Source organism: Meleagris gallopavo, chromosome Z (genome assembly GCF_905368555.1).
Source record: "Meleagris gallopavo chromosome Z, MGAL_WU_HG_1.1, whole genome shotgun sequence".
NCBI lineage: Eukaryota > Metazoa > Chordata > Aves > Galliformes > Phasianidae > Meleagris > Meleagris gallopavo.
The window spans coordinates 7,389,187-7,413,410 of NC_139435.1; the positions used below are offsets into that span (position 1 = coordinate 7,389,187).

The 24,224-nt window shown below is 41.8% G+C and overlaps 1 protein-coding gene across 2 annotated transcripts; it reads left to right on the plus strand.

The window, feature by feature from the left end:
• Positions 1–4: 4 nt before the first annotated feature.
• TPGS2 (tubulin polyglutamylase complex subunit 2) lies at positions 5–24,192 on the plus strand. Of its 2 annotated transcripts, none has more exons than XM_010725195.4 (7): positions 5–236; positions 4,900–4,979; positions 15,047–15,134; positions 17,696–17,827; positions 18,909–19,022; positions 20,503–20,663; positions 22,525–24,192. In XM_010725195.4, exons 1-7 carry the CDS (start codon positions 164–166, stop codon positions 22,765–22,767), a joined length of 891 nt encoding a protein of 296 aa, XP_010723497.1. In that variant the 5' UTR covers positions 5–163; the 3' UTR covers positions 22,768–24,192. The 2 variants fall into 2 exon arrangements, with proteins under 2 accessions (XP_010723497.1, XP_010723498.1); XM_010725196.3 differs by lacking the exon at positions 5–236 and adding an exon at positions 11,643–11,859 and having other exon boundaries at positions 4,894–4,979.
• Positions 24,193–24,224: the final 32 nt, after the last annotated feature.

The window sequence follows — 24,224 nt, forward strand, 5'->3', positions numbered from 1 at the left end:
CGGGCTGGCTGCGCAGGAAGGACTACAGCTCCCAGCGCGCCCCGCGGCCTAGCGATGCTACGGGCTAGGAGAAGGACAAACGCGCGCGTTTCCCCACTCACACATACCCACGCCCACACCCGTCTCGGCGGTGTGAGGGGCGCCGGGCAGCGCCCTGCCGAGGATGGAGGAGAAGCCCTCCGCCGGCATCAGGCCCCACCTGGACAAGCTCACCCTGGGAGTGACGCGGATTCTGGGTGAGCGCTCGGGGGAGCGGGGCGTGGTCCGGGTGGGCTCCGGGAAGAGGTTCTTCAGCGGTGGGTGGTGGGCAGTGGGAAAGGCGGGCTGCAAGGAAGAGTGCGTTTCGGCTTCTCGACAGCCTTCAGGTGGGCTCTGGGCTCGTGGAGGCTCCAGCGTTCAGCGTGGTGAATTCGGGCTCCTCAGACAAAACCTGCTTCGTTGTCATCAAACCGCGTACAGGATGTTGGCGTTAGGCCTTCTGTCTGGCATAGACCTGTGGCTGGAAAAACAGGCATTTGCCCCAAGCCTTGAGTACGGGAGCCTTGCAAGCAGCAATTTGCAGAGTGTTTTCTTGGGGATTTTAAAGCCCACAGTTGCTGGGGTCATTATTTAATCCATCTTCTCCACTGTAGGACAGAGATAAAGGCTTCAGGAAGGCCTCACTGCGGCCTTCCAGTACTTGAGGGGAGCTTACAAACAGAAGGGGGTTCAAATTCTTGAACAGTCTGATAGCAGTAAGAGAAGAGGGAATTGCTTTAAACTAAGGGAGCGGAGATGTAGGTTAGATGTCAGGAAGAAATAATTTACTCAGAGGGTGCTGAGGCCGTTCCACAGGCTGAGAGTGCTCCAGTCCTTCCCTGGAAGCAGCCATGGCTGGGATGGACAGGGCCCTCGGCTGCCTGATCTGGTGGGGGGCAACAGCCCATAGCAGAGGCTTGGAACTGCGTGAACTTAAGGACCCTTCCAACCTAAGCCCTTCTGTGATCAGGTACCCGAAGTTTATCACTAATCACAAAAGTTCTTGGGTTGCCTCTCAGACAAATGAGATTAAAAGACAAGGGCAAAATTCCTGTCACAGGCATCTGTGAGGATAGTGTTTTGAGCCCAGATTCTGTGCAGTGTTTTTTGTCTGACTTCTGATTGGACTTCTTACCAACAGTGCTTGGAGTGCATAAAAAGAGGGCTGGAAACAGGGAAAGAGAAGTAACTGTCCCCTCTATCTGCCCTCATGAGGCCTCATCTGGAGTACTGTGTCCAGGCCTGGGGCCCTCAGCACAAGAAGATTGTGGAACTGTTGGAGCGGGTCCAGAGGAGGTCATGGAGATGATCAGAGGACTGAAGCACCTCTTCTACAAAAGGAGGGAGGGAGCTTGGCTTGTTCAGTCTGGAGAAGTCTCCAAGGAGACCTCATCACAGTCTTCCAGTGCTTGAAGGGATCGTATAAACAGGAGGGGGAACAATTTTTTGCTCAGTGTCTTAGTGATAGGTCAGTGGCTTTAAGGTAAAAGAAAGGAGATTTAAGTTAGATACTGGGGAGAAATCATTACTCAGAGAATGGTGAGGCCCTCACACAGGCTGCCTTGGGAAGCTGTGGATGCTCCATCCCTGGAGGTGCTCAAGGTGGGGATGGATGGAGGGCTGGGCAGCCTGAGCTGGTGGAGGGCAACTGTGCCCACAGCAGAAGGTTTGGAACTGGATAGTCTTTAAGGTCTTTTCTAACTTAAGTCATTCTGTGATTCTCAGGTTTTGTTTTCTTTTGTTGCTTAGTTTTTTTTGTTTTCCAAGTATGAGTTCATAATTTCTCCATCACTTTATTCCAAGAGCATTAAAAGGTAGAACAACTGATGATCAACATCATGGAAAATGCATCCTTTAGCAAGGCTTTTCATAAAATTATTAGCCTTTACTACATTGTGTATTGTGCAAGATGGCAGTGCAAACCCTAGTCCATTGCTGGAATGTTTTCTTTTTTCTGTTGTGTTTTTTTTTGTTTGTTTTGTTTTGTTTTGTTTTTTTGTTTTTTATAATCTGTCCATTCCTTCTGGAAACTTCACACATTTTGTGCCGAGCGAAGTAGTGTGATACATGAGAACTGTGTCACCATACTAATTCAGATTACCCATACTGAAAATTTGGGGAAACCATTACGTGTCTTTTCAGAGTTTGTTTCTTTCAAAGAACAAAAGCTATCTGATTAAGAAATAAGCCTTAGTAGGTTACGGACCTAGAAGTTACCTTATTTTAAATCTAATGTGTCACATGAATCTCATGAATACCTTTCTGCCTGGATGACACAAAAACAGTAGTCAGGTTTAAAAACTCTTTAGTTTTTCAAATATTTTTTTTAGAAAATAAGCATGACTGTGTAATGAAACTCAACATATGCCTTTCAAATGACAAAATTTTGGATGTCCACTAATTGGGAGCTTGAGGCCCGATTTTCTTTATGAAGATGCTCATGGTACCATTTCAGAAACCAAATTCTACATAGAGACTTTTTGCTTGTTTGTTTGTATGTCAAACTCCTGTTCTTCATGGAAGTCTCTGGAAAGTTTGAAATTTGTCAGGAGAATTATGGAGGCTATAGTTTTAGAGGAAGAAGCATCTTGCTCCCTCTCCAGCAGGACTCAGTTTGCTGAACTTCTGTAACTAATAGCAATCAGCCTTTCTGGAATTTGCCCACTAAATCTGAGTGGCTGGTGTTAACTGTTCTGGACTGTCCAGAGCTAGGCTATGCTTCAGCCTTTACCTCTTTATTCATTAAAATGTAACAATGTGGACATTTCCACAAAGATCCTGAATGTTTATCCAACTTCCAGAAAGTATTAGCAGTAGTTTAAGAACTGATAGTGCTGTGATTTCCTGCTGTAGCTTTGTCCTTCAACCATTATTATGTCAAGTCTTTCAGATTAATACTGCAAACCATTTTTTGAAGCTTCCAGATAAAATTTCCAGAAAACAGGACTAATTTTACTGTGATCTGCATTCAGAGGAGTTAATTGGGAAGAGTGCTCTCAACTAGTTAGGCTTTATCCTGTATCTTTTCTCTAACCTAGTTGGCCTTCTGATTTTATTTTTTTTTTCCATCTGGAAGAAAAGGCTACCCATGGCAGACTTATCCTTTTTTTCCTCCTTAATATTTAATGGAGCTCCCATCTATACTTAAACAGATCTGTTAAATGTGGTATTCAGTTCACCCACAGGGTATTTTTAACATAACATTCAGGATTTTAAGATGGAGTTTTTTTTTCTTTTGATCTTGGATTTGGTTTAGACCTCTTTAGAAGTTGCAGTTCACTTATTCTTAGAGATCTTCCTATGACTGATAGGATATTAAACTTTCCATCATCCCAGCTGAGCCTTTGTGTATGATGAATTAAATATCCCTGCTGTTTTCTTTGATCATAGAAATAACAATTACTCTGTTATTATAATCTCTTAGCATTTTTTTGAGACTTGCATAGCTTAGAAGGAAAAGACTGGTTAGATCATTGATTCCACACACTTCTTTAGACAGAGAATATGTATAAAAGGCTTTTGAGTGAGAGGCAGATCCCCCAAGCAGGCACCCAATGATTGAAGTAAAACTTGGCAAAGCATCAGAGAGTCTTCTGTGTCTTGGGGCATTGGCCGGAAGGATTACTTAGGTGACCTACTATTTTTATTTTTACTTGGAGTTTGGTTTTCTGATGCTATATTTTGTCTTTTAAGTTATTTATCCGATTTAAAAAGAAAAAAAAAATTAAAACAAAGTTCAGACTTCCTTAATCTGAGTGTTACTCTTCTGCTAGCAGAGCAGACAAGGGCAACACCACTGTAAGAATTAAAAGCCTAGCTCTGGAGATAAAAACCAAACTAAAGCTCTCTGGTGCCTGTCTTTTCCTGTCTACTGCGCTGTGTATATTTTATCAGAAAGCAATTACAATGTGTGTGACTGCTCTGGTAGCCAATACTTTCACAGCAGAGCCAGTCTTGAAAGCCCTGCATAGTGATCATTTCTACTCTACAGCCCTGTGTGCTGGGCTTGCAATTCCCACAACAAGAAGTAAGTAGTATTTTTGGACTCATTCCAAAGTGAATGAAGTCAGTGGGAACTATTTTGGTTGGCTGTAGATGAAGTAAAACATTATAAAATAATAAGTGCAAGGGAGACTGTTCTACTGTCATACGCCTGCAAGGATAGCACCATGTAGATTAGTATCTTGCATTTATGTAGCATTCTTCTTCATAAAATATTCAGATGATTTTTATAAATGATGAGCTCAGTGCTCATAACAGATCTGCATGTGTCCAGCTGGGATTCCAGAGAACTGATGTTTGCCTATGCAGGTCCCTTCAGCAGGACCAGATTCTGATTCCCAAACTCAGAACTGAAATGCACTTGTCTTTGTGTATTATGGTTGTTAAAAATTGATAATAACACTGCACAACATCTTATGTCAAGCTGAGCGTATCATACCCAACTGAAATCACAGGACATGTTTACAAACAGAGGAGATTCTTTACTTTGAGTTTGCCCAGGAACCCATGGTTGATTTTTCAATAAAGTATCTGCAAATGACCAGACTCTGAATACAAAATGTCGTTGTGTACATGCATATATGCAGATGCACACTTGTTTAATTTCTTAATGCATATATGTATATGTAATGTGTGTGCATAAGGTATATATGTGTATCTCAGCCATCAAAGGGTGGCATCTTGTGCAGCACTAGACATTCTTGTGTCAAGACACACATTACAGGCAAGAGAAAGCAACTGCTCAGTCACAAGCACAATGTCTCCAGTTATTAATGCCATTTCCCGAGTTGTCATTCAGGTTAATTTGCAAAATTGTCTGTCTAACAGTGCTTGGTCACACCTATGCCAGCTGTAAACACGTTCCTCTTTTCCTTTTAGAGACTTCACCAGGTGTTTCTGATGTGACGTTAGTGGAAAAGGAGCCAGCTGATCGCCATGCAATTATTTCATGGGAACAAGTGAGTATTTTTGTGATAATTCTGCAATGAGCTTAGTCTGAGTGTACAGTAGCCCATTGAGAATATCTAATGCAATGGCTATCTTGTGTTTGTGATGCTGCCTGTTAGTAAGTTTGATGCAAGTTGTTGGTTCTTGTCTTGTTTTTGGTCTTTTTTTAATCAGTTATTACTCTGTTTTTAGGCTGCCATATGCACCTGATCTGTTAGGGAAATACCACCAGCTTGGATATGTTCAGAACAACATCTCCACGAAGGAGAAGTAGTAGTGACTCAATGGAGACCAGACATTGTTCTGACTCAGGACTGAAGTCATTCTCCAACACACTTTTGGGCAAAATTAGCCTCTTTTTACTTACGGACTTCAAAGGTGAAAGCCTGAAGCTGGAAATTACTAATGAACTACCCAATCCATTCCAATTATCCATTCCTCTTTTCAACTAGTCACTTCCATTTCTCATAGCCCCCGCTTTCTCTCTGGCTACACACCCAATCTTTTCCTTGGAGTATGTCCCAGTATCTGTTCAAGAAGACTGTAGTCCACGTGCTAACTCATCACCCCATTAGCTGACTTCACTCTACCAGGCTGTATGCTCATGAGCTCTCATGGGACTTTGGTAGACAGAGATGACATTTAAGTCCCTTTTTTGAACATACGTGCATTTATCAGTCCCATGACCATGTGAGAGTAACTGTTTTCTAGTTATTTCTAGGGAAATAGAAATATTAGTTCTGGGAAGAGATGGTTGTACCTCTTCGGCCTTTGGGAGGGAACGTAGTTGAGCTGAGAGAATCATCTGCCATTGAATTCTGACTATGCCTGAATACACGTGATCACAGAAGCTGCACTTGTTTCCACCACCTAAAATAACTTCCCCTTTAATACCATGCTGTGCACAGTTTTCTTTCAAAATGTTGCGCAAGGTCTGGTAATGTCCTGTTCTGATTGGTGTCACTTATTTGTAATTTGCTTGTGTTAGTTACTAAAACATGTACAGTAGCCAGTAACTGTGGTCAGGCAGGAATGTATGGTTTTTCAGCTTCATGTGAACTGATTCCTGATTTTGTTTAGCTTTTGTTCAGGTTGGACTGGAAACTGGGCTGGAAAATCAGAAGCACCCTGGCTGTGAGCCAGCACAGAGCTGGGAGTTCACTCCTTTTTCTGTGGAGTGGAGATGACTGTCCCTGCAGAATATGTTGTTGTTCTCGTTTCCAGGTGGTCTTATTCTCAAAATCCATTTAGTTTTGTTCCAAATTTGAACTATTCTTGTAAAACCAAACTTTGAAATGCTTCAGCCAACACTTTGTTTCAAAGTTATCAAAACAAGACTTCAACTTTTTTCTCCCTAATGAAAAAATAGATTAATTATGGAAATAAATTATGAATCATGGAATCATAGAATTGCTCAGGTTGGAAAAGACCTTAAAGATCATCAAGTCCAACCAGCACATAACCAATCTACCCGAACTCTAATAACCCTCTGCTAAATCATGTCCCTGAGCACCACATCCAAATGATTTTTAAACACACTCACAGATGATGACTCAACCACCTCCCTGGGAAGCCTATTCCAGTGCTTAACAACCCTTTTTGTAAAGAAGTGTTTCCTGATATCCAACCTAAACCTCCCCTGGTGCAACTTGAGGCCATTTCCCCTCGTCCTGTCACCTGTCACCAGTGAGAAGAGACCAACCCCGCTCTCACTGTAAGCACCTTTCAGGTATTGGAAGAGAGCAATAAGGTCTCCCCTCAGCCTCCTTTTCCTCAGACTAAACAGCCCCAGTTCCTTCAGTCTCTCCTCGTAGGCAATATTCTCCAAGCCCTTTACCTTGCTGCCCTTCTTTGGACCTGCTCCAGCACCTCAATGTCGTTTCTGTACTGATGTGCCCAAAGCTGAACACATCACTCGAGGTGAGGCCTTACCAATGCCGGCTACAGGGGCAGGATGACTTCCCTGGTCCTGCTCACCACCATTCCTGATACAAGCCAGGATGCCATTGGCCTTCTTGGCCACTAGGGCACACTGCTGGCTCATGTTCAGCCAACTTTCCATCAGTACCCCAAGGTCCCTTTCCATCAGGCAGCTTTCCAGCCACTCCTCCCCAAGCCTGTAGGGTTGCCTGGGGTTGTTGTGACCAAAATGCAGGACTTGACACTTGGCCCTATTGAAGCTCATACAGTTTATATTGGCACATCAATCTAGTCTGTCCAGGTCCCTCTGTAGGGCCTTTCTCCTCTCAGGCAGATCAATGCTCCCTCCCAACTTGGTATCATGTGCAGACTTCTGAGGATGCACACAATCCCCTGATCAATATCCTTAATAAAGATTTTAAATAGGAGTGGCCCCAGTACTGAGCCTTGGGGGGTGCCGCTCGTGACCGGCCTAAAAGTGGATTTAACTCCATCGACCACAACTCTTTGGGCCCAGCCATCCAACCAATGTTTCACCCAGTGGACATATGCCCATCCAAACAGTGGGCAGCCTACTTTTCCCCGAGGATGTTATGGGGGACGGTGTCAAAGGCCTTACTGAAGTTCTGGTACCACATCGACAGCCTGACCCTCATCCACTAAGCGGGTCACCTTGTCATAGAATGAAATCAGGTTTGTCAGACAGGATCTACCATTCGTAAACCCGTGCTGACTGGTCTTGATCCCCTGGTTTACCTTAATTTGTCCATGATGGTTCCCAAGGTTACCTATCTGTTCTATAGCCTTCTATAGCATCAAGGTGAGACTGATAGGTCTAGCTACCAGTATCATCTTTCCAGCCCTTTTTGAAGATGAACATCACATTTGCCAGTCTCCAGTCTGCCAGGACATCCCCAGTTAGCCAGAACTGCTGAAGAATGATGGAGCATGGCTTAGCAACCACATCCACCAACTCCCTCAGCACTGTAGGGTACAATCCATCCAGCCCCATGGACTTGTGAGCATCCAGATTTCAGAGCAGGTCCAAAACTGTCTCATCATGAATCATGCAGGGCCTGTTCTGTTCCCCATTCCTATGTATCAGAGCAAGAGGCTGTGTTTCCAGGGAGTAACAAGTCTTACTATTAAAGACTGAGGCAAGGAAGGCATTAAGTACCTCAGCCTTATCCTGATCCTTGATCACAAGTTGCCCTCAGCATCCAACAAGTGATGGAGATTCTCCCTAGCCCTCATCTTACTGTTGATGTATTAATAGAAATATTTATTTTTGTATTTTACCTGAAGATTAAGTAGATAGAGTTGGACTGGACTAACAATAGTGAAGGAGTTTACTGTTGTTTTTTTTTTTCATTTCCAGTTGCATTAATAGAATTTAAATCTCCTTTCCTGGGTTAAAAGATAAGTGTATTTTTTCCAGTATTTCCTGAGCTTGGAGATGAAGCCAACACAGTCCACATAACTGCAGTATGTCCTGCATGACAGTTGTTCAACATTTTACAAGGCTCTTCAAGGATGAGCTTTTCTCCAAGCTCCTCTTAATTGAATCTGAATGCAAGCATATAAATACTGTTCACTTGCATCCCTGCTTTCTCATAGCCACTAGGTGGCAACAGTTGTGCATATAATGGCTTACTCCGTAGCTGAGATTTTAACTAAATCTTGTCACAGCCTGTATTTTTGACTACTCTCTACTTATTTGGTAGGAAAATATTTGCAAGATATTTTGTGCAATTCAGAGAAGGTTGATCAAACTGTTCCCAAAGTTGTACTCTTTTCTCCAAAAAGTCCTCTTTTTTTACTGAGAACTCACCAAATAAAAGATCTATTTTTAAGACTTTTTTTCTTTACATTTTTCTAGAAGCATTTTTTTTTTCATTCTCATTTCAGCTTTGCAGAGGGAAGGCATTTCTGCCAAAAGAGAATCCATAGCATACAGAAAATCTTATAAGAAAACTAGAATTATTTAATTACGAATGATTAAATTTGTATTTTAACAATGTTGGCAACATGCATTGCATTGCATTGCTTCTCTCACCCAGCTCTGTTTATTAAAATGAGCTGTGCCTGATTTGTACTAGTATTTAACTGACTATAATGATGGAATTTTTAAAGTCTTATCACAGCCAGTCAGTGCCAGGAGTGCCACAGGGGAAAGCAAGCTTTATGTCAGGTTACAGTGCAGTAAGACAGCAGGAGAGCAGAAGAGATTTTTCCAAGGCTTTTGTAGACACAGCTTGGAAAAGAACATCTGAGATCAATAATCTTGGATATTTTTTTAAATCTACACACTCGCAGAAATATTTGAGATATGTGTTCATCAAATATTTGCATGGGTAACATCACTTCCCTTAGAACTTACAGTACTTCAAAATATTTTAGTGAAAGCAGGTAATTTTTTTCATGTTTCCTAATGTTTCATAGCTGCCAAGATGTTATCTTTTCCCAAAGAAAGTGAGACTAGCAGTAGAAGGGAGAGTAAAGACAGTTTTTAGGCCACTGGAATGCCACTGTTAGTAACTGTGTATCTTGTTATGAATCAGTTGCCACTCCTAAAATTAGATTGGCAACTGCCTTGCTATCCTCCATGTGCAGTTTGTAGAAGCAGCCATTATACTAAATTGTATCTAGGAGACACTCTGGTATCTGCAGTGACAGAGTCTGTTCTAAATTTTCTTTTTGCTTCAACCAGATTAGAAATAAGTCACTCGGCTCATTGTTTTGCTTTTCAAAAATACAAATTTGTATTTGTTAGGAGCTGAGGGTCCCAGAGCTCCACACCTGAGCAAACCATACAAAATGAAAGGGGTAATTTTGCCTGTCTTTATAATTGGCTTTACGTAGTGTCCAAACTGCTGTCAACTTGTTCTTAGTGATCCTTGCCCAGTAAGCTGTTGGAACATTGATATTCTCTAACTCTAGTTGACTTTTTTTTGTTTCTTCTTATACACTTTGTTAACAAAGAAAAAAAAGGCCTCAGGTAGTCTGGGACTTTACTGTCTTAGGCTACCAGACAATTCAGAAACTTCAGATCAGTCTCAGTGGGAACTGAGGTGGTTGTTCCTGGTACTTGTAGGCATCTTCCTCAGCATGTCTACCATATCTCATTTTGACTCAAAGATCTGTATGTGGATGCAAACATCCACAAAGGCCTTTCTTTCCATCTTTTTGCAGTGCTCTCCAAGAGCATTAGGTGGACTTGCAGTCCGTGACACCCAGGAACACAGACTCTGCCAGCCTTGAATCTGCCTTATAATACTGGAGGTGAGAGTTGGGAAAGTGAATCCAGCAGAACTGGCACACAAGACAAGTGTATTTCCTCAAGCTGCCTAATAGGGAACAGTTGGAAACCTTTTGATCGCAGTAGGTGATTCGGACACAGCATTCTCATCTTGGGGAGCCTTATGATATTCTGATATAAAGTAGAGGCTACGCAACACCATTTTACAAATCATGTTCTCTGAGCAGGGAATTGGGCCCACTCCAGCCCTATGCCTTTTCATAAGTAGTAGGGGTTGAAAATCCAAGGAGGCTGGAAGCCACACTTGAATAAAAGGTACAAAAGGTAAACAAGAATATCTCAGTATGTTACAGATATTCCCCTGGACACCTTGACAGCTTGCGTAGTCCAGTCATGAATCTGCCTGATAACAGGCAGAGAAAAAAGTGGCTGCAGATGTGTTGTGTCTTTTGGAAGCCCTGTGAAGCTGCAGAAGTCCCTTCTTTCTCTCCCAGGAAGTAGGGTAATATTCATACAGATTTTTGGAGAAGCCTGTCTAGAGCAATATGATTTGATTGATGAACATTTTTTTAGGATATTTGCTTAGGACGCATTGTTTCAGTAGTGATTTGAGTGAATTGATATATGTAGTATTTTAGCTCTGGATCCAGTGTTGATCAGTTCTTGGAAGCAAAGCCTTCTTCCCTGTTTGTAATACTGTCTGCCTATGGACTATGCTTTGCTGGGAGACTATTTGAGGATATTATGGAACAATAACCAAAAGAAAGAGACCTCACACATCGTATTGGTCATTTGGGATATTCTGTTTTATGAGCAGATGAGTGTAACCAGATGACTGGGAAAAAAACAGCTGCTCCCCAGGGCTATGGTTAAGCCCTTTCTGGCAAGTTATTAGGAATATTGTATTTTACAAGTTTGGAGAACACCATCCTGGAAACTCCAGTTAATCAGAGGGAGTGCAGCTTCCTGAAAGAAAGCCTATTTTTTATATTTAATAGTGGATTATTTATCTGACTCTACTGTCAGAAAATCACTGTTTTGAAGTCATGTGGCTAAGCACAGTGTGACGTATTGGTCAGTTCTCTCTGTCAGATGGAAGAGATAGGTACTAATAAAGATTTTTGGGCTTATATGGGCCCCAGATTTGCACAGCATTTTCAAGCACCATTTGGAGTGTCATCCAAGAGGACTTATTTAGGAGAATCCAAAAATAAAGTTGTAAAAACACGCACACACTGTTCTTGCCTTCCAGAAAAGGAAAATTCAGAACAGAATGCCTTCCTAGACATGACTTTTATGCAGGGACCAGTCATTCCAATTGATGTAGTTCACCTGCTTACAGGAGAACACCCACTGAAGTCAAGGGAGCTGTTCTCCTATGTGTTTTTACTGCTGAGGTAGGTCAGTACAGAATTGAGGAGTGGGATGTTAAATGTGTAAACATTTGTACTCTTTGTAGCAGGTCTGTCGTATTTTCTTTTTTTTTTTTTTGTAGTTTTAAACGTAGGCGCTGTTCTTGCAGACACAACTTGGAATTAGAAGTGGTGAAAGTGCAGCATGAAATAATAAATATTTAGAACTGAGAAGAACCCAAAGAATAAGGTGTGTTGCTAAAGGCATTTGAAGAACTTCAGATATGTCCATGTGGTTTAGTAATGTTCTCAAACTTACCACCAGGCCCTTGGCCATCAGCGGACTCTCATCAAATGACAGTAAGTTCTTCTCAAAACAAAGTTTCTGCAGTACTCATCTTTGGAGATTTTCTGAAACTGGGCTAGGAAAGCACTGTGTTAGTAACTGGGCTGCTAATGGGCCAAGTAAAGCACACTGCCTACTTGTAAGCTGCAAAGTCATTAGTATCTGGGACTTACCATAAGTAGTCTGTAGGCATGAATGGATATGCCTGAAAAGTACATTATTTAGCATGCGGGATCGAAAGTTGTGGGTGGGTTAGAGGCTCCCGCACTGTGTCCGTGCCAGAGTTTAGAGGACAGGAACTGTAACAACTCAGGGATCAGTGTTGGGACCGATGCTATTCTTTGTAGGTGGCATGGAAAGTAGTGCACCCTCAGCAGGTTTGCAGACAACACCAAGCAGAGAGGTGCAGTTGACACGCTGCAGGAAAAGGGTGCTATCTAGAGGGACCTGAGCAGGCTGGAGATGTGGGTCCATGCCAACCTTGTGAAGTTCAACAAGGCCAAGTGCAACATCCTGCACCTGGGTTGGAGCAGTCTCAAGCACAGATACAGGTTAGACAGAGAATGGCTTGAGGAGAAGGATTTGGGGGTACTGACTAATGAAAGACTCAACATACGCTGGCAATGTGCGGTTGCAGCCCAAAGGGCCAACCATATGCTGGGTTACATCAAGAGAAGTGAGACCAGCAGGTCGAGGGAGGTGATTCTGCCCCTCTGCTCTGCTCTCTTGAGACCCCGTCTGGAGTTCTGCAGCCCCCAACACAAGAAAGAGGCAGAGCTGGGGCTCTTCAGCCTGCAGAAGAGAAGGCTTCAAGGAGACATTGTAACCTTCCAGTAACTAAAGGGAGCCTACAGGAAAGCCAGGGAGAGACTTTTTATAAGGGCTTATAGCGACAGGATGAGAGGATACGGTTTTAAATTGGAAGAGGCTTGATTAAGACTACAAAAGAGGAAGAAGTTCTTTACTGTGAGGGTGGTGAGACACTGGAACAGGTTGCCCAGAAAGGTTATGGATGCCCCCTTTCTGGAAGCATTCAAGGCCAGGCTGGATGGGGCTCTGAGTAACCTAGTCTAGCAAGTGGTGCCCCTGCCTATAGTAGGGGGTTGGAACTAGATGGTCTTAAAGTTTCCTTGAAACCCAAATTATTCTTTGATTCTATGATTCTGTATGACTATGATTTAAGAAGCAGAAGGGCTGCCCAGATCCTGGGAAGGAATATGGTCAGGAGAAGGTCAGGGGACCTGTCCTTCCCTGTGCCAGTCCATAATAACCTGAAATCAGTATGTACAGCTGGGAAGTAGGTCGTGTTGGATAGAGGCATTGAGTCAAAATCCAGGCGGACAACTGGATGTGTGCAGGCTATATACATGGGGAACAATCTTTATCACAATCTCTCATTACAAATCCAGTCTCAGCAGAGGGAATGCTAGAAAGCTATATGACACCTCTGCTTTCTCCAAAGCAATTCTATAGCTGCTCTAAAACTTGTCAAGGCCTCTGAGGCTAAGCTGTGAATCCTACTTGAATAACATCTGGATCTGTGCTAGGATAAGCTTTATATACAGAGGACAACACAGCTGACCTTAATGCTCTTAAAGTTTGTAATTTCATACTTTCTTGTTTGAGTGTCAAATTCACTGCATAAAGACCAGGCCACATCCAACAGGATATCTTTTAAACTGGATAAATGAAAGAAGTAAATCATTTTTGGAAAAGGCTGAAAATCCTGTCACAAAAGTACTTAAGTCACTAGATACACTGTGGCAGATTTCATATTATTTATTTCTTTTCCTGGTAAAATGCGGCCACCTGAATCCTGTAGCTATATACATGTCTCAGACCTCTGTTTTAAAGAAGTTGTCTGTCCTTCTGGATTAATGAGGGTTTATCTCCTGAAGGGCTTATTTGTGTCATTGAGAAGATTTAATAGCATTGGGACTGAAAAGGGAGAATGATCACAAGTTGCAGCTTGGAGATTTAACCTGCAATTAGAAAACCTTTTTCTCAATGAGGGTAATGCAGCCCTTGGAGAAATTAATACAGAGGCTGGTGGGACCTGTATCATTGGAACTTTTAAAGATTCAGCAAGACAAAGCCACAGCTACCAGTATTATATTTTAATACTTCTAATTATTAAACTCTTTTGAATTTTGGGGTCTGATTCTCTCTTGGAGTCTTGAGTTTGAAGACATTTTAAGTGTAAACTCCCTTCAATCTTTTTTGATCTCTTTTTTTCACTCAAACAACAGCAAAGCAGCCAGTAACTCCTTTAGTCATCTGTGTTGCTTATCTTTTTAAAACTGACTTGCTTCTGTACTGTTCCATTTTGCATCAGTGGGAGTGAAGGATCTGCACCCACACCTGTTTCCAGGAGCAGTCCCTGCAATTGGCTATAGGTCTGATAGACTTTTAGTTATTCTGAAGATTAAGCCTTTATCCTTTCTTTTTCATATATGTTGTTTAGCTTAAGAGTCTGAGCTAAGACAGGCTCCTTCTACAACCTCGATATGTACAGAAGGATCCTGGCTTTTAGAAGCACTCTTAATGCTGCAATTGCTCCTTTTGCAGTTGGCTCAGGAGAAAGCATTCTTAGGAGCCCCAGCCCAGTGCCAAAGTGTGGTGGGATGAAACCAGGCTGGGGCATTTCTGAGTCTGACTGTTTGTGTGTCTGCACATTTACTGTTAAATGAAATGTGAAATCTGCCTGACTATGGGCTGCTATTGAATTTGTTCTCCTCTCACCTGCCTGGAACTGAAAGCCCTTTGAAGAAAAGAGTCACTGTGCTATTATTATACATGATTTAGTAGAATGGGTAGGTTTAGTCTGATTTCACTTAAAATGCAACTCTATTCTTGTAAGACATATATATATGAAAACAAACATGTCCTTGTACCTCTGATCCTGGAAAGACATTTAGTATATTGTCTCAGTTGGGAAACAGTCCTGTAATGATCTTACAATGACGAACTGTTCATTGTGGAATTTTCCCTCTACATCTTTGTTGATAGTATAGCATGGTCTCAAGAAATGTGCAGTTTTCTGCCAGGTTTAGATTGAAATACTTGGCCTGATTTGAGTCATCTAGGAGCTGAGCAGAACACTTGGTGGCAACTATTTCTGTACCAATATTTAGTTGCTCTTTGGGTTTGAGGCATGTTCTGCATTTCCCCGTAACATTTAAAGCCTCTTTTGATTTGCAGAAAAATGCCTGCATATTGCCAGAGGATTTAAAGAACTTCTATCTGATGACTGATGGCTTCCAGATGACTTGGAGTGTAAAAGTTGATGGTAAGTGCATGTGTTTGTTTCAGCTGATGCCCTTATATCTTGCAGATAATCCTTCCTTTGCAGAATCTCTTTAGTCTCAAACTTTCTTTTTGCAGTCTGTTTGAATGAAAAACTAGCACCATTCCTTAACTTGGAAAAAAAATTGAATTGTCTGCTTCTACCTAGCAGCTTCATCAGTCACTGGAAAACTGATCTCTGATTTAATAAGTGATTGCAGATCTGCATTGGATTGTAGGCTGTTTTAGAAATATCTTGATGGGGAAAAACACCGAAAGTTCTGTACTGATGCACCAGGGCAAAAACTGCTGTTTGCATATACTGAACTTGTGCAAAAGAGACAAATGCCAAACACAGTCTCAAAACCAAACAAGGCTTTATGATAAAAACTATTCTATATTACATTGGCCATCTGTCAACATCCAAATTTAGGTATGTTTTTTAAATCTAGACTCTCTTTGTAGTTCTTGGAGAGAGAAGCAGATCTAGCATAGATCTAGATCTATCCTAGATCTATCCAGGATAGTTATCCTATCAAAAAGCAGTAAGAAGAGTGACCCACAGAAAATGCCTCTTTCTCATTGAAAGTATATGTATATACAATCCAGATGACCTGAAGTGTGCACTCATTTTAAAGTGGCAAACTGAATAAAAGGTCAGAATGAGGACTTTGTGCTGACAGCATAATCCCTCTCTCTTTTTCTACTTCTTTGATATTGGGAGGGAACTGTCCTTCACTGTCACATAAGTATGTGCATTACTCATTGGATTACGAACCATAATGAGTGCTGTAGAAAGTTCTTCACATTACTGTCTTCACATTAATATCTTCCATGTCTCTCCGCTCCATCTGGTGACCGTAATCTGAGGAAAATTGATCTGCTGAAGCTATCTGACTGAGCCCGAAAGAGAAAAGCAGAAAGACCAGTTGCAAAAGACTATCTTCTTTGCCTTTTTACCCTATACAACTAAAGTGGAAGATACAATTCTCACATAATTCTCTTTCTGGGTTAATAGAAGCCCAACTCAGTCATGCACCTGAGCAGAGGTCGCACAGTTTAATATGGTGATTTTCCTGAGGAAGTGGGATACCAGGGCTGTGACACCTGCACTGAAGTCCCATCGTATTTCAAGTGGGTTTTAGTGCGTTGTGACCACTGAAGAATCTGGCTTTCAGAGCACACAAGTTTCAAGAGTCCAAGAAGGTCCACAACTGTTCTGTTTAAACAAACATCCGTCTGTGCTTTCTGAAGCCCTTCATACTGCTGTGTGGCCAAATGGCATGCTTCTGACTAGTGGCAAGTCCTTACCATTCTCTCAAGAACACGAACATGCCGTAACCCTGATGAAAATCTGTTTTAGGGAGGAGCTTAGAAGGATGCATGAGGTGGAAGAAAACAGTCTGTCTAGTAGTATGTGAAGGGGTGGTTCCTTGTAGCAAGGGCAGCAGCAAAAAAAACTGCTGTGTGGAGCTGAAAGTTACTAGCTAAGATTTTCAATAACCAATTTCACAGGAGTGGACTAGCAGCTGCAGCACAGATCTAGTCTGCAGTGCAGTTCTCATATGTGCACAGCACCAAGATGTGGCATGAATAGCAGTTTCTTTTCTGTAATGAATTACAGAAATTAGATTTGTTCCAAATTAGAGCAAATAAAGGTCTCTGAGTTGAAATTTCCTTTATTTTGCAGTGAGGCAGGAGATGCTGACCTGGTGTGTTTGAAAATGCCTTTTTTTTTTCCTCCCCTGAAGCCCAACTTTGTTAATTGTACATAGGCTTGCTGGGATCCCCATCTCTTAGAGGAGCTTAGAATCATAGAATCACTCAGGTTGGAAAAGACCTTAAAGATCAGTGAGTCCAACCAGTACACAATCAATCAACCCTAACTCTAACAACCCTCCACCAAAACATGTCCCTGAGCACCACATCCAAATGATTTTTAAACACATCCATGGATGGTGACTCAACTACCTCCCTGGGGAGCCTATTCCAGTGCTTAACAACCCTTTCTGTAAAGAAGTGTTTCCTGATGTCCAACCTAAACCTCCCCTGGAGCAACTTGAGGCCATTTCCCCTCATCCTGTCACCTGTCACCAGTGAGAAGAGACCAACCCCACTGTCACTGTAAGCACCTTTCAGGTATTGGAAGAGAGCAATAAGGTCTCCCCTCAGCCTCCTTTTCCCCAGACTAAACAGCCCCAGTTCCTTCAGTCTCTCCTCGTAGGCAATATTCTCCAAGCCCTTTACCTTGCTGCCCTTCTTTGGACCTGCTCCAGCACCTCAATGTCCTTTCTGTACTGAGGTCCCCAAAGCTGAACACATCACTCGAGGTGAGGCCTCACCAATGCCGGCTACAGGGGCAGGATGACTTCCCTGGTCCTGCTCACCACCATTCCTGATATCCCTTTCTGTCAGGCAGCTTTCCAGCCACTCCTCCCCCAGCCTGTAGGGTTGTGTGGGGTTGTTATGACCAAAATGCAGGACTTGAGTGTATGTTTGGAGAAAAAGCAATGTGTTCTGTGCTGTCCTGGTACTGGATGTACTTGATGATCTGTTTCATTGCAGATACCCCAGTACCCCTGGGCTCCATGGTGATTAATAGTATCTCGAGGCTTTGTCGGCTTGGAGGTTCCTCCATGTACACCGTGCCTAATGCACCATCTCTTGCTGACCTGGAAGATGACACAGATGAGGAGGGTAAGGTGCTGTTAACAGGATAGAGCAAGTGCTCTGCTTTCTTCCTTTTGTGTTAATGTTACAATACAGCACCTGCATGGCAACAGATGTTTTTTTGTGTCTGCTGGACCATAATTTATATTCTTTTAATCCCCTAGAACTTTCAAATGTAGACCTACATGCTGTGTACCCATGAATCTGTTGGGGATTGTTAACTCTCAATCACTAATATTATTTTCATTTGCTTTTAAGAGTCTGTCTGTTCTCCTGTTCTGCCTTTTCCCCTTTTTACATTTTTAACTATTTAGACTCAAAGACTTTCATTGATGTACTTACAAGTGCTTCTGATTTTCATGGAGTGCTCTTTTGAAGAGTACAACTCTTCTGCTCCTCTTCTTACTCAGAAGCATTAAAATTCAAAACTCTATACCACAAGAGTTTACAGCTGCACAGTTCTAAAATGGGCCTGTAGAAAGGCTCTGAGTTGGTCTTGGGCCAGAAGTTGAGTGAGAATCAGAACATTTGGCTGCTGAGAAAGAGGCTGATGTCACACTGAAGGTGTGAAGAAATATATGTTTTCAAGTTCATCAAGGTCTTCTGTCAAGAGAAGAAGAATAGACAGAATAGACAGAAAAAGAATATTCTTCAGAAAATAAGATGGGGCCAGAAAAAAGGAAGGTGGGTTGAATGAAATAATGGACTTCAATTGTAGGAAAAAAGATTCAAGATCAGTGTGAGCAAAACTTCTAAGTGGTAACAGTGCATTTAGCTGCATGGAAATTATTTGAGCACTGGAGATTGTTAAGAAATGATAACATACCTATCGGCTGACATCCATAAAGCTGATCCTACATTATGCCAGGAAAGGACTATAGGGCAGCTTAATGTCTTCTTCAGCCATCTGATTCTGATTCTGTTTTCCTATTGAAACCTTGATTATATTCAGACCTCTATCTGAATATAGTCCTTTCCAAGAAGTATAAATATAATGGTCTAGTTTAGTTCTTTCTCAGCTAATTTACTAACAACTGCTAAATGAATAGACTGCAGCTGACACATAGTTTCTCAAACATGTTTCAAGATTTTTTTTTTTTGCTTTCAGGTAATGAAGACAAACCAGAGAAACCACACTTTGATTCTCGTAGTCTTATTTTTGAATTAGACCCATGCAATGGGAATGGGAAAGTTTGTCTTGTTTATAAGCGCACTAAACCAGGTAAGACTGACAAGAGAAAAGTTATCCATCTTTTTTTGCAGATTGTATCTGGGAGGCATATGCATAGAATCATGAAATTTTGACCTTCTTTGCAGTTTATAGATGGACATTTACTGAGACATCCAGCCTCTGCTGAACTCAGTGGCTAAGTCTTACAGTGGCTTAGTTGGAGATAATGCTTTCCCTCCTTTTAAAATTCAAATCTAAGTTGTAACTTAATAGTTCTCATGCATAGTGTAATTGTATACTGAAATAGGAAAGCCCTCACATATAACTGACAGACAAATATGTTGAAACAATGCAGTGAGCTAGACTTTCAGCTGCTAACATATATCTGGTGACTTACATGTCTCAGAACAATTCATTTATGTTTTAATAAAAAAGTGCTTAGAAGCAAAGGATGGATGACAGAGAGGTCCTAATCTTTGTCAGGCCGATTTAGACGGTTTCAGTCTCCTTGAATGTGCATGCAGACCTCCCAAGCAGGTCAAAATTTGCTGGGGAAAGGCTGAAAGGCAGAACAAAAGACATGAGATGAGCTATGCTTTCTAAAGCATAACAGAAAAGTTGCTTTCAATCAGGGATCAGTGGAACATGCAAGTCTCTTATAACGTAGCTGTCATCTGTCAGAGTGCACAGGTCAGTAGGTGTGTGTGTACATGCATGTACACGGTGTGGGATTGTGCAATTGTGGTATACCTGTTCCTTAGAAAAGCCTTTGTTTGTTATCTTATGTTTTTAATTGGATATGACTTTAACTTTCAGGGCAGAAACTTACTGCTTGTCATCTTGCTTTCAGTGGTAGTGATTTCAGTCCATGCAATGGATAACCTGAACAAGGGGAAGGAGTGTTGTTTACTGCTGCTGATGTCAGCGTAGGAGACTGTGTTTAATTGACAGCATTCAGTGTCTCCATTTTCCAAGTAGAATCACTTATTTTTATGCTGGTAATCTGATGGTGGTTTCTTCAAAGGTTTTTGCCACCAGAGAAATGTTTGATCACTGTTACGAGATTTTGTAAAATGTGTTTTTGTTGGCAGAATACACTGTCCCATGAGTTCTGGACTTTACTCAGTAATCTAGATGACCAACAGCTGAGTTAGTTGTTTATATTTTGTGGGATAGATAAATGTTGGCCATGGTAATGCCTTAAAATTACATTACGAAGTTGCTGTTGTCTGAGGATGTTAAATGTAGAGTGTCAGTCCCAGCTAGATAGAAGTAGGATTGCATAGGTTTTACAATGGGGAAAGTGATGGTAATGGCTATTATGTGATCCTGGGAGAGGAATCAGGATTTCTTCAGACATCAAGCTCTTATCCATTAAACCACTCTCCTTGTGGATAATCATCTGTGTTAGTCAGGGATGCTGGGTTTTAAAAGGTGCAGCCTTTTCCGTAACTATGTTTTGTCTCCCACTTGACAGTGGGTCAGGGATTGATCTCATATCACTATGTGGTTTCTGCTTGTATGGTTCTAGTTGTATCCCCAGACACAGAAATATGGTTCCTAGACAGAGCTCTGTATTGGCATTTCCTCACCAAATCCTTCACAGCCTACTATCGCCTGCTCATCACTCACCTGGGTCTGCCACAGTGGCAGTATGCCTTCACCAGCTATGGAGTCAGTCCTCAAGCCAAGGTAAGACAGTAGAATCCAGCTTGTCAGCATTTTGTGTTAATTATAGATTGGAAAAACATTTTTCAATCTTTGACAGTGTGTAGGCTTAACTAGACCTCCCTAGTGAGCCATGGGAGGGGCCATGAGCCCTTCCCTCCTACCAGGTTAGCAGTCATTTACATTACTAAATTCACTAACATGGTGTTAAGTATACTTTTCTCACCTTAATTGATCTCTGCCTTTCACCTCTTTTAACAGGTGGTGGTAGCTAGTTAAGTGCTTGCTTTCTGGCTTCGGAGGCTAGTGTCCATTTCCATGATTGCTAGCGGAGATGTAAAATTATTTGTCTAAGTGCTATTTGTCTAGATCAGCTTTCTAGGCATAGCACCAAACAAGATCCCACTGCTAACTAGGTGAAGAGGGAAGTCTAGGCATACATTAGACAGAAGCCCAGAGAACTATCAACTTCAGCCTAGCAAAGAATATCAATTCTTCTCCTATCCTCATCAGTTGCAAAGGGATACCTTGATAAAAAATGGTGCCCAGAAGAGTAAATGCCAGCAATCACAGAAGAGAACTCCAAGTACCGACCAGTCCAGACCCTCTATACTATTAAAATAGCAATCCTGTTCTGCCAGTAGCCCGCTTAGAGGTTCTTGTTTATTCTTCTGTGCTTGACTGGGCTTTCAGCCTTAACTCAGCTTCCACCTTGTGTGAGCTGATACACTGCATGCTGGCAAGGCCTGGCAGACCTTGTTGAGTGTCCTGCACTTAACCCACACATGACAGCTATGTTACCAGCATGACTCATGTTGCCTGCCTCAGTCCTGTGTGTGCATCAAAATTATTTGCTAAAATCGCTGTTGAATTCCCTTCTATCAGTTTGTTCCCTTGCATTTCTGGTATCTTCCCTATCATACTGTGCACTACCTTGTGGTCAGGGCTGTGTGCACAGTATATTAGCATTTGTCTGTGCTCTGCCTTTTTGTAGTTTTCTTGCTAGAATATTCCATTATATTCAGTGTATTTGCAAAACTTAGCAAAATTATTCGTATACTCTCTAATCATTTGCAGCCTTTGTTAGTTTAAATCCTTATCATTTGTAAAGGTCTTTAGGGATAGTATATTAAAGCCCTTTGCCATAAAGCAGTATATGAACAAATTGCTATTTACATTTGGTATTGATCTTCTGTTTATCTTCTTAAATAATTCAGTGAGGATGGTCTCAGATTTGTAATACTTTAACCCCTGCAGTTTTATTTCATGACTTCATCAATGGAAAACTGATAGGAAAAGCACTGAGATGTAGGATCTTCAGGGCATAATTGTGGGACATATGGGAACAAAAAAAAAAAATCTTGTGGTCACTTCTAAACATTAAATCAGGCTGAAGAGAAACAAACACAAAATTCTTTGTGTCAAGAGTTTAAAAATATATATATCATATGTAAGAAGAGAGTGAGGCAGGCTATCTTTTGAGAAGTGCAGCTAGTTTATATTTCATGAGCACTTTTTCATTCCAGGCTTTTAATCTTCTCTGCTTCTCTGAGCTTAGATAAAAGTGTCCTATTTCATCTCCTCCCTTTGCTTTTCCTTTTATGATTTAAGTGTTATGATGATTAAGAGTTGCTCTTGATAGGAATTACACTGCAGGAAAAATAGTGTTAGGTTTGTTTCTGGTTCTCCTCTTCCTTGTCTGGAATGTGAGGCAGCTCCAAGGCTGTATCCCTATCAGAAGGCACTTTGCACAGTCCTGTAAACTGCAAATTGGTATGCGGATTATGATTAAAATCAGGGCACTAGGATGAGAAGAAACAGGCAGAAAATGTATAATTATAGTTTGATATTTAACTTACTCCTTCTCCACCATCCTGTCTTTCAGCAATGGTTTAACATGTATAAACCCATAACAATCAACACAACTCTTCTCTCTGAAGAAGCTGATTCCTTTGTAAACAAGCTGGACCCCAATAAGATATTTAAAAGCAAGAACAAAACTCCAGTGATGAAAAAGAAACAACCCTCCCAGCCAGCAGGTGTCCAAAAGAGCAACACTAATATGCCCTCTACCAAGACTTCCTCACTAACTGGAAATTCTTCAAGGAAGCGAGACCCACAGATCTGACCCTGAAAAAAGCAAGAAGCTTTGATGTTTTCTGATGCAGAATCTCAGTGGTTCAAACAAGCTCCATTTGTGTGAATAGGATGCAGGATTTGCATGAAATATAACCATAGAATCACAGAATCATAGAGTACCCCAAGTTGGAAGGATCATGAACTCCAACACCTGGTTCTACGCAGGACCACCCAAAACTCAGCCATATCGATGATGACACTTCTTGAGCTCCGTCACACTTAGTGCCATGACCACTACCCTGGGGAGCCTGTTCCATGCTCACCACCTTCTGGCGAAGAACCTTTTCTAACACCCATTTGCCCCTTCCCTGACACAGCTCCATGCCATCTGCTCCCTGTGAGGAGCTGCAAGCCATCAGGGCTTCCCTGAGCTCCTCTGCACTGGACTGAACCAACCAAGGGACCTCAGCCACTCCTCACACACCTTGCCCTCTGGACCCTTCATGGGAGGGGTGTATTTCCAGGCAACTTGGATAACAAACCTTGAGACATTGATTTAATTCCCTCCTGCTTGCAGTATGTACTTTTCAAAGGGCATGAAGAAGCCCTTGATGTCACTGCTCTGTAGGGAACCTGTTATTCCTGTATAACTACAGCAATGAAATGAAAGTAAACGTAAGTCACTGTTACTTTAACAAATCACTTATGCTGAATTGCAGAGTATATTTCTATCATTTCCTTTCAAAGTAAGTGTCCTGACCTTGCATGCTATGGGAGCAGGCTGGAACCCACAGAACAAAGAAATATCTTCCACTTCAGACAGACTCATACTCTACATTTCCTGCGCTCCTTCCAACTTCTGCTCTGATTTACACTGAAGAGTAGCCCAGGGCTTCCGTGTCTCTGTCTTGGCCTAGAGACACTTGCTCTACAGTTCAGACCACTTCTTAGCCTTTGTACCATTTCTTTTCAGATAGTGATGTCTATATGATGTCCTTTCCAATTAGCCTGCCAGCAATCAGAACCTGCACGGTCCTTCGTTTTCTCCACTTCCTCCTTTTGTGGGAAATGCTGACGAAGGGCAGCAGAGTCCTGTGAGCCAGGAGGACCCCTTGGTTTTCTGTACTGGATGTTTTCAGGGTAGAACTGCACTTTAGCACACTGATTTTTAATGTTCAGTTGCATCCATTTCCATTACTTTCATGTGCTGGTTTGTCCTCTTAAATATGCTGTAACCACCTGGTAGCATGTTTTATGTCTAAGCAGGGAAATAAAAGTCACCATCTCCAAATAAGAGTTGATTATTTAAATAACAGCATTTTTTTTATTTATGAAATGCTCACATAATTACATAAGACCAACCTACCTCACAGGGATGTTGTGAGTCTTTTGCAAATGTTTGTATGGTCTTCAGGAAGATGAAGCCACCCTGTTAAATGCTTAATAGTATTTTAATAAAGATTTAAATATTTTCTTCCAGAGTCATTGGGTATTTGAAATACCTTT